Source organism: Taudactylus pleione, unplaced genomic scaffold (genome assembly GCF_031769625.1).
Source record: "Taudactylus pleione unplaced genomic scaffold, aTauple2 ptg000685l, whole genome shotgun sequence".
Taxonomy (NCBI): Eukaryota; Metazoa; Chordata; class Amphibia; order Anura; family Myobatrachidae; genus Taudactylus; species Taudactylus pleione.
Window position 1 is genome coordinate 5,468,784 of NW_028285087.1, and position 17,671 is coordinate 5,486,454.

A 17,671-nucleotide genomic window follows, 5' to 3' on the forward strand; every position below is an offset into this window, starting at 1 on the left:
TATACTGAGGTGCAAGACACTCCACATCACATGATCACACCGCCAAAGCTCGGCACTTATACTGAGGTGCAAGACACTCCACATCACATGATCACACCACCAAAGCTCCGCACTTATACTGAGGTGCAAGACACTCCACATCACATGATCACACCACCAAAGCTCCGCACTTATACTGAGGTGCAAGACACTCCACATCACATGATCACACCGCCCAAGCTCTGCACTAACAATGAGGTGCAAGACACTCCACATCACATGATCACACCGCCAAGGCTCCGCACTTATACTGAGGTGCAAGAGACTCCACATCACATGATCACACCACCAAAGCTCTGCACTAACAATGAGGTGCAAGACACTGCACATCACATGATTACACCGCCCAAGCTCTGCACTAACAATGAGGTGCAAGACACTCCACATCACATGATCACACCGCCCAAGCTCTGCACTAACAATGAGGTGCAAGACACTCCACATCACATGATCACACCACCAAAGCTCCGAACTTATACTGAGGTGCAAGACACTCCACATCACATGATCACACCACCAAAGCTCGGCACTTATACTGAGGTGCAAGACACTCCACATCACATGACCACACAACCAAGGCTCCGCACTTATACTGAGGTGCAAGACACTCCACATCACATGATCACACCGCCCAAGCTCTGCACTAACAATGAGGTGCAAGACACTCCACATCACATGATCACACCACCAAAGCTCCGCACTTATACTGAGGTGCAAGAGACTCCACGTCACATGATCCCACCGCCAAAGCTCTGCACTTATACTGAGGTACAAGAGACTCCACATCACATGATCCCACCGCCAAAGCTCCGCACTTATACTGAGGTGCAAGACACTCCACATCACACTGCACACCACCAAGGCTCCGCACTTATACTGAGGTGTAAGATACTCCACATCACATGACCACACAACCAAGGCTCCGCACTTATACTGAGGTGCAAGATACTCCACATCACATTGCACACCGCCAAGGCTCCGCACTTATACTGAGGTGTAAGATACTCCACATCACATGACCACACAACCAAGGCTCCGCACTTATACTGAGGTGCAAGACACTGCACATCACATTGCACACCACCAAAGCTCCGCACTTATACTGAGGTGCAAGACACTCCACATCACATGACCACACCACCAAGGCTCGGCACTTATACTGAGGTTCAAGAGACTCCACATCACATGATCACACCGCCAAAGCTCGGCACTTATACTGAGGTGCAAGACACTCCACATCACATGATTACACCACCAAAGCTCGGCACTTATACTGAGGTGCAAGACACTCCACATCACATGATCACACCGCCAAAGCTCCGCACTTATACTGAGGTGCAAGACACTCCACATCACATGATCACACCGCCAAAGCTCCGCACTTATACTGAGGTGCAAGAGACTCCACATCACATGATCACACCACCAAGGCTCGGCACTTATACTGAGGTGCAAGACACTCCACATCACATGATCACACCGCCAAAGCTCCGCACTTATACTGAGGTGCAAGACACTCCACATCACATGATCACACCGCCAAAGCTCCGCACTTATACTGAGGTGCAAGAGACTCCACATCACATGATCACACCACCAAGGCTCGGCACTTATACTGAGGTGCAAGACACTCCACATGACATGATCACACCGCCAAAGCTCGGCACTTATACTGAGGTGCAAGACACTCCACATCACATGATCACACCACCAAGGCTCCGCACTTATACTGAGGTGCAAGATATTCCACATCACATTGCACACCGCCAAGGCTCCGCACTTATACTGAGGTGCAAGACACTGCACATCACATTGTACACCACCAAAGCTCGGCACTTATACTGAGGTGCAAGACACTCCACATCACATGACCACACCACCAAGGCTCCGCACTTATACTGAGGTTCAAGAGACTCCACATCACATGATCACACCACCAAAGCTCCGCACTAACAATGAGGTGCAAGACACTCCACATCACATGATTACACCGCCCAAGCTCTGCACTAACAATGAGGTGCAAGACACTCCACATCACATGATTACACCGCCCAAGCTCTGCACTAACAATGAGGTGCAAGACACTCCACATCACATGATCACACCACCAAGGCTCCGCACTTATACTGAGGTGCAAGACACTCCACATCACATGATCACACCACCAAAGCTCCGCACTTATACTGAGGTGCAAGACACTCCACATCACATGATCACACCACCAAAGCTCTGCACTAACAATGAGGTGCAAGACAATCCACATCACATGATCACACCACCAAGGCTCCGCACTTATACTGAGGTGCAAGACACTCCACGTCACATGATCACACCACCAAAGCTCTGCACTAACAATGAGGTGCAAGACACTCCACATCACATGATTACACCGCCCAAGCTCTGCACTAACAATGAGGTGCAAGACACTCCACATCACATGATCACACCGCCAAAGCTCTTGAGCAATCCCCAGAGGAACACTCATACTCACTCCCATTCTCCTCTGCAGATGCTCTCTCTGTCCTAGAGGAGAAAGGAAATCCTAGTTAATATCACAGAAAACCCCAATATTTGGAGCAGTAAATATGGCTGCTGGTCTGTAACATAAACTGACCTGACTCTTTCCCTAATACTCTCTGGTATAACTTCCTCTGGTGTCCACAAATCCTGGAAACACAAAACTAGAATTACATGGTGCATAGATGGGCTGTATATATATATATATATATATATATATATATATATATATATATATATATATATAATAAACGCAGAATGGTATGTCCTGAGATGGACCCCCATCCCACCAATGGCTTTGATTGCCATGATGAAGAGGGGACAATCTAGCAAGGGAGAATCAGCGCTGGAACCGGTAAGCATTACAGGGGGGCTGGCTGAGGTGACCCGGCATATGATGGGTCCATTTCACTAGTCTGAGAAAGAGGGCGAGCATACTATAGGTTTAAGGTAGCACAGGAGAAGTCTTGGAGGTGGGAGGGAGAGGTGGTGATCAATGGGGAGAGGAGGCGGTGGTCAACGACTAACAGAAGAGGACGGGTGGAAGTGTGGTGAGAGAGGATATGGTGAGAGACATAGCGGTCTATTTACTAAGCCTTGGATGGAGATAAAGTGAATGGAGATAAAAGTCCCAACCAATCAGCTCATAACTGCCATGTCTCAGGCTGTGTTTGAAAAATGACAGTTAGGAGCTGATTGGTGGGTACTTTATCTCCGTTCAAGACTTAGTAAATAGACCCCTTTATCTAGAATGCAGACAATGGATAATACTAAGCAAAAAAACTTAAAAGATTACATTTATGAAGCAAGTGGTCATAAAGCGTTAGTAGGTCGGACTTAGAAAAGACGTTTGACTCTTCCAAGGCGCATTGTGAAGTGGAGCAGGTTACCTGCACATGGTCCTGGGGAGTGGGCACGCACCCCTGGAGATAAGCTTGCAGAGAAAGAGGGGCACGTACACAAATAAAGAGTTGGCGCAGGTCCATTTATTTCACTGATCAGATACACCCAAAATGCATTAATAACAGAAGACTGACCGGGTCGTGAAAAGAGAGGTCCAGGTGCTCCATAGCGTAATACAGAAGTTTCTTCTCTGACAGAATCTGGCGCACGAATGAAGCCAAGTTCTACAATACAGACACAGGACACATAAATAAAGTGTACATAGACACATAGACCCATTCAATAAAGATTTGAATTCCAGTGCCCAAACCATACAAGCCGGAGTGACTTAGAATAAAAACACCCCATACTGTAGTTGCAGCTAAAGGGTCTTCTACCAAGTATAAGAAAATGTGGGTGAGTACTTATGATATATGATGTGGTTTTTTTATTTGCTTTTATTATAAGCTTTACAGTTTTTGGACAAATAAACCCACGTTGGTTTCATGATGTAAGACAACAGAATGAGAACATGAAGTAATTAAAGTTGTCTGGTGGAATTCACTGCCGGGTGTAAGAATCAATGTCCCAGCATTGCATTCTCCGCACGTTTGTTGAATAATATACGTTCATGCATCGGATGGAGGGTAAGTTATCTCCCTCCACTGAAAGACAATGGTCATTAGCTTGGTCCACAGGAGCTCTTACCATGCAAAAGGAGCAAATAGGGTTGAAGTTGTCAAAAGAATAAGGAAAAGGGGCAGAACAGATGGGCCAAGTGGTTCTTATCTGCCGTCAGATTCTATGTTTCTATCTTTCTGCAACAAGTGGTATAAAAGTTATATTACTATATCCCTACTAATAATATTAATCCAAGTGAGCTTGAAGTCAAAAGGTAATTTCTTTTCCTTCTGGAACCAGAAACCTGGTTTGTTTTGGAACAGATGTGACACTTCGGGGATCCCAAACAAGACTCATCATTAACACTAACCATTATTCCGCTCCCACAATCCCCATTAATCCCCCATTAATGCAGTACATGCCTCCTGCTGGGACTTCTTTACATCTACTGTATACCTCATCATCCACAGACTATAGCAGGAAACGAAGGAGCACACTTATAGTAAATAATGGATCTGGTCACAATATTATATATATATATATTAGGAAATAAAGATCAGTCACTGTTTAAACCTACACCCAGCGGTCAGTTACCTCTCGTATCTTGCTGCCCCCTTTGCCTTCCAGATGATTGTCGTAACTTTGTAGGCTCTGTAGAATAGTCTCATTGTGCGGATAAAAGAGCAGCAGCGTTCGAGCGGTCTGTGCAGCCGTCTTCCAATCCCCAACTAGAGAAATAGCCAAAGGGGTAAGAAAAATCGACTGACGTAACTAAATTCATAAAGGGAAGGGGATGGGGGTTATCTTTCTGCAGACAAGCAGCAATTAGAAGTGCTTTATTTCAACCATAAGGCAGCAGAACATGTGTAACAAGCTCCTCCGGAACTGTAGCTCTCCAGTCCCCAAGATTTAAGACTGGAAGAGCATCAGCCTAACACTGCCAGATCCTCCCTGGATAGCTGCGGCGGACCCCAGGGGACCATTAGGTGAGCATACAGTTTTTATTCATTTTGGTTTTTATTACATCTATATTTAATTGATTCCCACATCTTAGGAGTCCTCGCTCGGTGGGAATCAGACAGTTATTATCAACTCTGGAACAACAACTTAAAAAGAAAGGAGCGCTGTTCCCGTTTGATATTTAAGGAATCACACTGCAAGGACCGGAGAGGGTAACTTACGTTGGGCGTAGATGTCCTGCAGCAACTGCAGATGAGACACCAGGATATCCTGTTCCGGACGTTTCTGTCCCGGCACCACGGTTACCTCTATGACACATCGCTGTTTACACTGCAGGACCCGCGTGTAATATTCTGTAGCGGAGAAAGAGCCGGGAGACAGGGAGAGTGAGTAGTGAGAGACGTGTGGGAATAGAGCCGATAGAGGGGACAGACCTGTGTCCATGATGTGGGAGACACTTGGGACAACTATTAAAGGACAAAATAAATCTAAAGTACAAGTTGGCTTATAAAAAAAAGGGGTAATAATAACAATTCACAAATAAATACATAAAGTCGACTACGAAGTTATGATGCTGATGTTAGGTCTGAGAGCCAAGACCAATGTCCAGTTTGGCCACACATGTAAGTTGTGCCAACTGATCGCTGCCGGAGTCACAGGTGCTGGTTGGCGCACTGGGTTGATGGCCGCACATATTGGGCCTGATTCCGGTGGGCTCGTACTGTCAAAGTCGCCCTCAAGCGACCGATGTTTTCAGCCTGCACATTTGTTCGAGCCCACAGCGCCTGCGTCCCGATGGTTACCGCTCTAAGATACAGATCGGAGTTGCACGCAGAGACATGCAATTTCAGTATGCGTTTCATGGAGGTAACGGGGTGGGGTACACTAGCCAGAGGCGGGTGCGTCGCAGTCAGTTGCACTGACCCTGGCGACCATGTTCAAAGTCGTGGCTGCCATTGAGTCCACCTGTGAATAAGGCCTAGAGGGGTCTATTTACTAAGCAGTGTTAGGAGACAGAGTGAAAAGTGATAAGGTACCAGCCAATCAGCTCCCAACTGCCATATCACAGGCTGTGTTTGAAAAATGACAACTGGGAGCTGATTGGCTGGCACCTTATCCCATAACACTGTCTCATAAACACTGCTTAGTAAATAGACCCCTAAGTCTTATAGCTTCTATCTGCACCGTCTTCCAGCCATATCTATCAACATATCCAATAATTATCCAACTGATCATTGGCCCTCATTCAGAGCCGCACGTTAACAACAGTACGCTCGTTCCGAGCGATGTTTGCACATCTGCGCATGCGTACGCTTTTTAGTACGCATGCGCGAACCAGTCAGTGCGGCCGAAAATCCTTTGTACGCTATATAGCGAGTGCCGGCTATTTTGAGTGACAGAATGAGGCGTATGTGGGTGGTAACAGGGGAAGGTGCTTGAAAATGGGGAGTGGAGATCCGAACGCAGGCGTGCTTAAAGGTCAAAACGGGCGTTTTATGGGTGTGTATATTTAAAACAGCAGCGTCATTGACCACGTCACTGGGTTATTTTATAGCCCGAACTGCACGCAAATTTGTGGTAGCAAACACCAACCACAAGAATAGCGAGCAGTTCATACGCTGGTCGATGTACTCGATTAATCTAATAAATAGCGGACATGACGTAGGATGCGTGCGGCCAGGGGGCGTTTTTAACAAATAAACGAGCGTATGTTTTGCTCGCTCGTTCAGACTTAGAGGCGTGAACAGACTGCAATGTGCGTACGGATCATTTGAATAGCCACCCCTTGTTTTTAAACGAACGACCGCAAATAGCGTACGGCTCTGAATGAGGGCCATTGTCCAGCACAGAAGTCGCTCTGGGACTCGGCCAACTGCCTGATAACTAATACATGCGGCCCCCGCAGATTTGTATTGAGACGCCTACTGGCAGCTTTGCAAATCCACTCGTCTGATTAGGAAGACGCAGCATTAGTCGCAGATCCTCCGCTAATCGGCCTTCCGAGTAAGCCTATGGTCGCGCAGCATGGCTGTGGGAACTGAGGCGCTGGAGCCATGTTTTCTGCATAAAAGATCGCAGTGTCCGACATGCCCGGAAGACGGTAGCAACATGCCGGGGATTTTGCCACCACTCTCCCCTTACCTCCCCCAAACGCTCCCCATCATTCACACTGCAGGAAAATAGTCACTGCGGCCGTCGGTGGTAATGCAACTTGACGCTTGCGCAGACCACCGATAATGGCTCAACTGTATAAACTTGGGCACTGCGTCCGTCTCTGAATCAGACCCAATCACCTGCACTTTATATCTCATGTTTGCATATAAACTAGTAAATGGCGTTAGCTCGCTTTTAGGGAAATCGGTTTATAGTTTACATTTTAGATATTGTGGCCCCTTAAAAAAACTTAACTAAATAATAATAATAATAATAATAAAAAAAAAAAGTATATTTAGTATATGTACCTATTCTATGAAAGAAAATGAAATAAAAATAAAAAAGTATTGTATTTGCATTTGCTATGCAGCAGAGTGCAAGCTCCTGTTCTCTGTTATCAGCCAGGTAGGAGGCTACAGAGGCTGCAACGTCCTTGCGCTGGATTACGGAAGAGAACTCTCAGGGCCTGATTCAGAGGCGCACGCAATGTTCACATAGGGAAACCCCTACAGCGCATTACACAGAACGTACGCGCGAAGGTGCCGCCACCGCGATGGGAAGAGACAGTACTAGGAATATGAAGGCTAGGAAGTGTTGGGCGTTCCTGGGCGGTGACTAGGAGGCGGCCTGAAGTGAACGCAAAAAAAAAAAATTCTGCCTCGTGGGCATGTCAGTGCAAGGGGCCGCGTTCTGTGATGCAGAGCCGCAGCCACGACGGGCATGTTCACGGAAACTGCGCTTGCTTTAGGGCTAGTGCAAGTGTTGATGGTGCATTAATGGCGGCGGGACAAGAGTCACTGGTGGTGTTACAGTGTGCAGACGCCGAAAGTGGCATCTCAGGACTTGCTCATTCAGACGCACGCTATTGCATTTGCATATTATCGCAACCGCGACTCCGGCAAAACACCCTTCACCTCTGAATCAGGGTATATTTACTAAAAGGTCGATTTTAAGCGATATAACAGCCATATTTCTTGCGTACGGGATTGCAATCGCAGGGTGCGATACGACCCCAAAGTGGTCACGAAAAGCCTGCGTTCTTTGCCGTTACTTCTTGCTACCTCCCCCCAAATACTCCCTGTCAATCACACTGCGAATAAATAGTCACTGAGAGCGACTGCGCTAATGATCCTTGACGCATGCGCAGTTTACTGATAATCGCTCAACTCCGTAAACATGGGAATAGCGTGCAGCTCTGGGTCAGGACCACAGTACTATAGCCCCCCTGATTGTTGCAGCAGCTCCTGGCTGTGAATCCGGTAAATACCTGCAATCACCTCGGACATGTCTCGGTGAGTCTGGTTCTCGTGCTCGCGCGTTCCCTCGCAGAGGGACCGGCACTCCTGTAGCGTGGAGAGATAGGACGTCAGTGACTCCTCCAGCCTTGAGACTGCGGTGGAGGTTCTACCCTCAGACAGCAAAGACACCGCCTGGGAAAAGAGCACCTGGGGAGAGAGAGCGCAGCACTCACAAAAGTGTAACTCAGACAGCATCGTGCAGAGAGCCCACAACTCGAGACCGCCTTTAACGGCCAGCTAGCAGGGGTGAGTGACCACAATACGCATCCAAAGTGGGGACAGCTTCCCCACCACAACCAGTCACCAGTGATAGCAGCATGTGGATGTGTAATTCTCCATCTCCCCTATTTGCAGACTTACCTTGTACGGAGCTTCCTCTAGGTCTCGGAAACTCTGCTCTTGGACCCCTTTCATACGCCGGTATCTCTGTACATCCTCTTGAATCTGTTCATGACGTGGGTTCCTCATGTAGAAAGTGAATGCAGCGGTGGCAGCTTCATCCAACTCCTCCAACTGGGGAAAGAGTAAGTCAGTCACAGTCTGTAATGTCAGTTACATTCAGCCTCGGCCTACTGTCAGCAACAGCTATGTGGTACCTGAGCCCACACACCGGCTCTCTGCCTGATCCTACCAGCTACAGCTGTACCCTGGCCAAGACTCCAACTAGCAGCAGCTTACCTGCGGATACCACCTGTTGCAGCTACATCTTGCCTGTGTCTCCTACCAGCCACATCTACATCCTGCCTGTGCCCCCTACCAGCAACATCTACATCCTGCCTGTGCCTCCTACCAGCAACAGCTACATCCTGCCTGTGCCTCCTACCAGCAACAGCTACATCCTGCCCGACTCAGCCTCCCATCAGAGCACCGCTATATCGTAACTAAGCCTCCCACCAGCAATAGCTATGTCTTGCCTGAGCCTCCCACCAGACACAGCCATGTCCTGCCTGAGCCTCCCACCAGAGACAGCCATGTCCTGCCTGTGCCTCCTACCAGTGGCAGCTACATCCTGCTTGTGCCTCCTATCAGTGTCAGCTACATCCTGTCTCTGCCTCTTACCAGCAACAGCTACATCCTTCCATGAGGCTCTTGTCAGTGACAGTTACACCTTGCCTGTGTCTTCTTTAGGAACAACTAAACCCTACCTGAGCCTCCCTTCTGTGACAGGTACGTCTCAGCCAGGCCTCTTACAGCAAAATCCTGATCTTCATAATGGAAAATGCTGAGCGTCCCACCAGGAACATCTATGTCCTGACTGAACCTCCCACAGGAGAGAGGAGCAAAGTAATGTCTGAACCTCCCACCAGGGACAGTTATGTCCTGCATGAGCCTCCCATCTGTGACAGCTACACCCTGCCTGTGTCTTCTACCAATGACAGCCATGTCTTGCCTGAGCCTCCCACCAGGGACAGCTATGTCCTGCCTGAACCTCCCACTAAAGACAGCTATGTCCTGACTGAGCCTCCCACCAGAGACAGCTATGTCCTGCCTGAGCCTCCCACCAGAGACAGCTACACCCTGCCTGAACCACTTCAGAGACAGTTATAACCTGACTGAGCCTCCCATCAGAGACCGCTATATCGTAACTAAGCATCCCATCAGCAATAGCTATTTCCTACCTGAACCTCCCACCAAAGACAGCAATGTCCAACCTGAGCCGCCCATCATAGACAGCTATGTCCTACCTGAGCCTCCCATCAGAGACAGCTATGTCCTACCTGAGCCTCCCATCAGAGACAGCTATGTCCTGCCTGAGCCTCCCATCAGAGACAGCTGTATTTGGTGGGAGGCTCAGGCAGGACATAGCTGTCTCTGATGGGAGGCTCAGGTAGGACATAGCTGTCTTTGGTGGGAGGTTCAGGCAGGACATAGCTATGTCCTACTTGAGCCTCCTACCAGAGCCAGCTACATCCTGCTTGTGCTTCCTACCAGTGGCAACTACATCCTGCCTGTGCCTCTTACCAATATCAGCTACATCCTGTCTCTGCCTCTTACAAGCAACAGCTACATCCTTCCATGAGGCTCTTCTCAGTGACAGTAACACCTTACCTGAGTCTTCTTTAGGAACAACTAAACCCTACCTGAGCCTCCCATCTGTGACAGATACGTCCCACTCAGGCCTCTTACGGCAAAATCCTGAGCTTCCAACAGAAAATGCTGAGCCTCCCACCAGGGACAGTTATGTCCTGTATGAGCCTCCCATCAGTGACAGCTACACCCTGCCCGAGTCTTCCACCAATGACAGCTAAGTCTTGCCTGGGTCTTCCACCGACAGCTATGCCCTTGCTGAGCATCCCACCAATGACAGCTATGTCTTGCCTGAGCCTCCCACCAGGGGCAGCTATGTCCTGCCTGAACCTCACACTAAAGACAGCTATGTCCTGACTGACCCTCCAACCAGAGACAGCTATGTCCTGACTGAGCCTCCCACCAGAGGCAGCTATGTCCTGACTGAGCCTCCTACCAGACACAGCTATGTCCTGTCTGAGCCTCCTACCAGAGACAGCTATGTCCTACCTGAGCCTCCTACCAGACACAGCTATGTCCTACCTGAGCCTCTTACCAGAGGCAGCTGTGTCCTACCTGAGCCTCCCACAGAGACAGCTATGTCCTACCTGAGCCTCCTACCGGACACACCTATGTCCTACCTGAGCCTCTTACCAGAGGCAGCTGTGTCCTACCTGAGCCTCCTACCAGAGACAGCTATGTCCTGTCTGATCCTATTATGAAGAATGTAATATATTAATAATGAAAAAAGATCATGGGTTAGGCCTTTTTGCGTTGGCAGGATTTGGTATCTTAAATAAGATAAATAGCAATGATAAATAGGGAAGAGGGAGGTGACCGATCTCCAGTAGTAATTTCTCTACTAGACACCAGCCTTTGTCCCTAAACACCTGGGCCAGCCAGCAGGATAGAAGCATTCTACATTTATTTATTTATTTACTTATTACCAGTTATTTATATAGCGCACACATATTCCGCAGAGTTTTACAGAGAATATCTGGCCATTCACGTCAGTCCCTGCCCCAGTGGAGCTTACAATCTATATTCCCTACCACATGCTCACACACAGACACACTACGGTCAATTTTGTGGGGAGCCAATTAACTTAACAGTATATTTTTGGAGTGTGGGAGGAAACCGGAGTACCCGGGGGAAACCCACGCACGCACAGGGAGAATATACAAACTCCACACAGTTATTATTACATTTTATTTATAGGGCGCCACAAGTGGTCAGCAGCGCCGTACATACAGTAAAGGGTACACAGAACAATACATTACATTACAGTAACCAACTTATAAACAGAACACAAGTAACAATTAGCAACACAATTCTCCATGCACAGTACAGCTGGGAAGGTGAAGGCTGTCATAGAAGTGCTAGAGAAGAAGGCTGTGTTACAATGGGGAGGAGGATTCTGCTCCTAGAAGCTTACAATCTAGGGGCCATAGTGGGAATCTAAACCATGACCTCAGTGCTGTGAGGCAGTAATGCTAACCATTACACCATCTGTGCTGCCCTGGTCAGAATGTATTTTATTTCTGTTCATATAAATCATTCCATAAATATTAAAACCAGAATTGCTTCCAGAATCAACAAAACTGAAAAGCGCCTCTGAGCCGTCCTCTGCTGCGAGGCTGGGATGGGCCCCTTTTCATTCAGACTGGCGGAAGTTATCAGGAAAATACATCACAATTGTTCATTCTACAGGCATCACTCTGGTCAGCTCTGGCTGTACATGCCAATCACCCACACACTGGTACAGTGCAGGCAGACAGGCAGGCAGCGGGTCTAGTGGTAACAGACAGGCAGCGGGTTTCATGGTGACAGACAGGAGGTGTGGGGTGACATACTGACAGGCTGTGGGTTTCATGGTGACAAACAGGAGGTGTGGGGTGACAGACTGACAGGCTGCGGGTTTCATGGTGACAGACAGGAGGTGTGGGGTGACAGACTGACAGGCAGCGGGTTTCATGGTGACAGACAGGAGGTGTGGGGTGACAGACTGACAGGCTGCGGGTTTCATGGTGACAGACAGGAGGTGTGGGGTGACATACTGACAGGCAGCGGGTTTCATGGTGACAGACAGGAGGTGTGGGGTGACAGACTGACAGGCAGCGGGTTTCATGGTGACAGACAGGAGGTGTGGGGTGACAGACTGACAGGCAGCGGGTTTCATGGTGACAGACAGGAGGTGTGTGGTGACAGACTGACAGGCTGCGGGTTTCATGGTGACAGACAGGAGGTGTGGGGTGACAGACTGACAGGCAGTGGGTTTCATGGTGACAAACAGGAGGTGTGGGGTGACAGACTGACAGGCAGCGGGTTTCATGGTGACAGACAGGAGGTGTGGGGTGACAGACTGACAGGCAGCGGGTTTCATGGTGACAGACTGGAGGTGTGGGGTGACAGACTGACAGGCAGCGGGTTTCATGGTTACAGACAGGAGGTGTGGGGTGACAGACTGACAGGCAGCGGGTTTCATGGTGACAAACCGGAGGTGTGGGGTGACAGACTGACAGGCAGCGGGTTTCATGGTTACAGACAGGAGGTGTGGGGTGACAGACTGACAGGCAGCGGGTTTCATGGTGACAAACAGGAGGTGTGGGGTGACAGACTGACAGGCAGCGGGTTTCATGGTGACAGACAGGAGGTGTGGGGTGACAGACTGACAGGCAGCGGGTTTCATGGTTACAGACAGGAGGTGTGGGGTGACAGACTGACAGGCTGCGGGTTTCATGGTGACAGACAGGAGGTGTGGGGTGACAGACTGACAGGCAGCGGGTTTCATGGTGACAAACAGGAGGTGTGGGGTGACAGACTGACAGGCTGCGGGTTTCATGGTGACAGACAGGAGGTGTGGGGTGACAGACTGACAGGCAGAGGGTTTGGGGTAAAAACAGAAAAAATGTATAGTCCTGGCGCTAGGGTGGTGATACCCAGAGAATATGCAATCAAAATATAACAAATAAAACAATCATGTAACAAGCTGCAGCCAACCTGAAAAGAGGAATGCCACTCCTCAATAAACAGATAAAAAACACACACACACAGGAGGCGCTGCTTGATAAACAATTGAGTATGTTTAATAGATGTGTAGAAAATATATAATAAAAAATACTCCCGGGAGTGTATCAACAATGACAAAAATGAAACAAGTAAATACACAGATATTGTCTATTAAAAAATGCTAATATTAGCAAGGAATATTCCAATAAATGACACCTGTTGGGTGCGGCACCAACCAGCTGGATGCATATAACAACAGAATAATGGAATATAGATTAATAATGAAAGCTGAGATAGTTCATCATAGCAAACAATAAATATGAACTAGAGACTCTCAAATGTGACAGTAGGTCTCTAAATAATAGTCAGAGCTCCAGAATAAGTGGCTGTACAGCGGCACAGTGTGGTATAGTTACCATGAAGAGGTGGATGTTCAAACGTGTAAATAAATGGAGGGTATCCTGCAATAATGTGCTCACAGGGACCAGTGTCGCAAATGTCTGCTTTCAACCCCCGTCGGGGCTCCTGCACAGTACGCTCACCTCCGGGTGATACAGCCGCTCCAGATGATGTGGCCCGCACAATGTGCACGGCAATAGGGACGGGGCTCCCGCACAACGCTGTCACCTCCGGGTGACACAGCGGCTCCAGACAATGTAGCCGTTCAATTTGCACGGCAATGGAGACGGAGCTCCCGCACAACACGCTCACCTCCAGGAAGTGTAATAACTCCAGGTGATACAGCCGCTCAGTGTCCACGGCAATAAACGGAGATGTAGGATGAATGAACACAAAGCCGGGTAGGCTGGTGTAATATGCCGGCACCTCAGAGCAAATGGTAACAGCCGTCAAGAGTCTCTGGCATATAGAACAAAAGGTCCGTAAACTTCAATGCGTTTCTCTGCATATAGCAGCTTTATCAAGAAGCGGAGATCAGAGGGTTTGGGGTGACAGACAGGTTTGGGGTGGCAAACAGGAGCAAGTTTGGGGTGACAGAAAGACAGCCAGCAGATTTGTGGTGGCAGGCAGGAAGTAGGTTTGAGGTGACAGACAGATAGGAGGTTTGAGGTGGCAGGCAGGGAGCAGGTTTGGGGTGACACAACAGACAGGAGGTTTGGGGTGATAAACAGAAGGTTTGGGTTGACAGACAGGCAGGGAGCAGGTTTGAGGCGGCAGACAGGCAGCAATTTTGGGTGGCAGACAGGCAGCAGGTTTTGGTGGCAGACAGGCAGCAGGTTTGGGTAGCAGGTGGGTGACAGGCAGGGAGCAGGTTTGGGTGGCAGACAGGCAGCAGGTTTGGGTAGCAAGTGGGTGACAGACAGGCAGGGAGCAACTTTGGGCTGACCAACAGGCAGACACAAGTTTGGAGCGACAGAATGGCAGGGATCTGGTTTGTGGTGACAGCTAGGGGACAGCAGGTTTTAGGTGACAGACAGGCAGGTAGCAGGTTTGGAGTGACAGGCAGGGGGGCAGCAGGTTTGGGCGTGACAGACAGGTAGCAGGTTTGTGAGGTGACAGACAGGCAGGCAGAGAGTTTTGGGTGACAGCAAGGTAGCAGATTTGGAGTGACAGACAGGCAGACAGAATGTTTTGAGTGACAGACAGCGGGTTTGTGGTGGCAGACAAGCAGGCTTGGGATGACAGACAGGCAGACAGCGGGTTTGGGATGACAGACAAGCAGACAGCAGGTATGGGGTGACCGACAGGGAGTTTGGGGTGATAAACAGGCAGGCAGTAGGTTTCTGGTGACAGATACACAGTATATTTGGGGTGACAGTCAGACACCAGGATTGGGGTGACAGAAGTCAGATAGCAGGTTTGTTTGGTGACAGACAAGCAGACAGTAGGATTGGGGTGACAGTCAGACACCAGGATTGGGGTGACAGAAGTCAGATAGCAGGTTTGTTTGGTGACAGACAAGCAGACAGTAGGATTGGGGTGACAGTCAGACACCAGGATTGGGGTGATAGAAGTCAGATAGCAGGTTTGTTTGGTGACAGACAAGCAGACAGTAGGATTGGGGTGACAGTCAGACACCAGGATTGGGGTGATAGAAGTCAGGTAGCAGGTTTGTTTGGTGACAGACAAGCAGACAGTAGGATTGGGGTGACAGACAGACAGCAGGATTGGGGTGACAGAAGTCAGATAGCAGGTTTGTTTGGTGACAGACAAGCAGACAGTAGGATTGGGGTGACAGTCAGACACCAGGATTGGGGTGACAGAAGTCAGATAGCAGGTTTGTTTGGTGACACACAAGCAGACAGTAGGATTGGGGTAACAGTCAGACACCAGGATTGGGGTGATAGAAGTCAGATAGCAGGTTTGTTTGGTGACAGACAAGCAGACAGTAGGATTGGGGTGACAGAAGTCAGATAGCAGGTTTGTTTGGTGACAGACAAGCAGACAGTAGGATTGGGGTGACAGTCAGACACCAGGATTGGGGTGACAGAAGTCAGACACCAGGATTGGGGTGACAGAAGTCAGATAGCAGGTTTGTTTGGTGACAGACAAGCAGACAGTAGGATTGGGGTGACAGTCAGACACCAGGATTGGGGTGACAGAAGTCAGATAGCAGGTTTGTTTGGTGACACACAAGCAGACAGTAGGATTGGGGTAACAGTCAGACACCAGGATTGGGGTGATAGAAGTCAGATAGCAGGTTTGTTTGGTGACAGACAAGCAGACAGTAGGATTGGGGTGACAGAAGTCAGATAGCAGGTTTGTTTGGTGACAGACAAGCAGACAGTAGGATTGGGGTGACAGTCAGACACCAGGATTGGGGTGACAGAAGTCAGACACCAGGATTGGGGTGACAGAAGTCAGATAGCAGGTTTGTTTGGTGACAGACAAGCAGACAGTAGGATTGGGGTGACAGTCAGACACCAGGATTGGGGTGATAGAAGTCAGGTAGCAGGTTTGTTTGGTGACAGACAAGCAGACAGTAGGATTGGGGTGACAGAAGTCAGATAGCAGGTTTGTTTGGTGACAGACAAGCAGACACCAGGATTGGGGTGACAGTCAGACACCAGGATTGGGGTGATAGAAGTCAGGCAGCAGGTTTGTTTGGTGACAGACAAGCAGACAGTAGGATTGGGGTAACAGTCAGACACCAGGATTGGGGTGATAGAAGTCAGATAGCAGGTTTGTTTGGTGACAGACAAGCAGACAGTAGGATTGGGGTGACAGACAGACACCAGGATTGGGGTGACAGAAGTCAGGTAGCAGGTTTGTTTGGTGACAGACAAGCAGACAGTAGGATTGGGGTGACAGACAGACAGCAGGATTGGGGTGACAGAAGTCAGGTAGCAGGTTTGTTTGGTGACAGACAAGCAGACAGTAGGATTGGGGTGACAGTCAGACACCAGGATTGGGGTGACAGAAGACAGACAGCAGGATTGGGGTGATAGAAGTCAGATAGCAGGTTTGTTTGGTGACAGACAAGCAGACAGTAGGATTGGGGTGACAGTCAGACACCAGGATTGGGGTGACAGAAGTCAGATAGCAGGTTTGTTTGGTGACAGACAAGCAGACAGTAGGATTGGGGTGACAGAAGTCAGGTAGCAGGTTTGTTTGGTGACAGACAAGCAGACAGTAGGATTGGGGTAACAGTCAGACACCAGGATTGGGGTGATAGAAGTCAGGTAGCAGGTTTGTTTGGTGACAGACAAGCAGACAGTAGGATTGGGGTGACAAAGCATGTAGCAGGTTTGTAGGGTGATAGAAAGACTGGCAGTAGGTTTGGGGTGACAGGCTGGAAGCAAGATTGGGGTGACTAAAGGCAGGTAGCAGGTTTGTGGGGTGACAGGTAGGCAGGCAGCGAGTTTGGGGTGACAGACAGGGATTAGGGCTTTACACTGAGCTTCGCTGTGGGAGATTTAAGATCAGCTTGTGCTGCTAAGCCGATGTGTGATCTGATTAGAATACATTGGCAGTGATGACCAGGGAGGTGGCCCTATAATTAACAAGTACACAGAGACAGACTCTGACAAGCTCAGAATGAGGAGTCCAATGGCCACACTCCGACCTCCCACCCACAAACCTGAGAAGAAAAACAAACTGTAAAACAGTAAAAAGTGCTGAAGAGTTTTTTTTTCTTTAAAAAACTTGAGAATAAATAATTACACAAAGGCCCAAATTTATATAAATTCATGAAAAGCCCAGAGATGCCAACAGCCTCCATAGTG

At 48.9% G+C, this 17,671-nt stretch overlaps 1 protein-coding gene across 1 annotated transcript in view; it reads right to left on the bottom strand.

Annotated features, from left to right (window-relative positions):
• P3H3 (prolyl 3-hydroxylase 3) overlaps nucleotides 1-17,671 on the bottom strand; it is a 56,204-nt gene that overhangs the window by 36,112 nt on the left and 2,421 nt on the right. The window contains exons 2-8 of the mRNA XM_088456103.1: nucleotides 8,832-8,984; nucleotides 8,441-8,618; nucleotides 5,241-5,372; nucleotides 4,654-4,787; nucleotides 3,594-3,683; nucleotides 2,654-2,706; nucleotides 2,531-2,562 (exon numbers count right to left, since the gene is read on the bottom strand). Of these exons, the coding sequence (XP_088312229.1) occupies nucleotides 2,531-2,562; nucleotides 2,654-2,706; nucleotides 3,594-3,683; nucleotides 4,654-4,787; nucleotides 5,241-5,372; nucleotides 8,441-8,618; nucleotides 8,832-8,984 (772 nt within the window). The remainder of the gene's footprint in view (nucleotides 1-2,530; nucleotides 2,563-2,653; nucleotides 2,707-3,593; nucleotides 3,684-4,653; nucleotides 4,788-5,240; nucleotides 5,373-8,440; nucleotides 8,619-8,831; nucleotides 8,985-17,671) is intronic.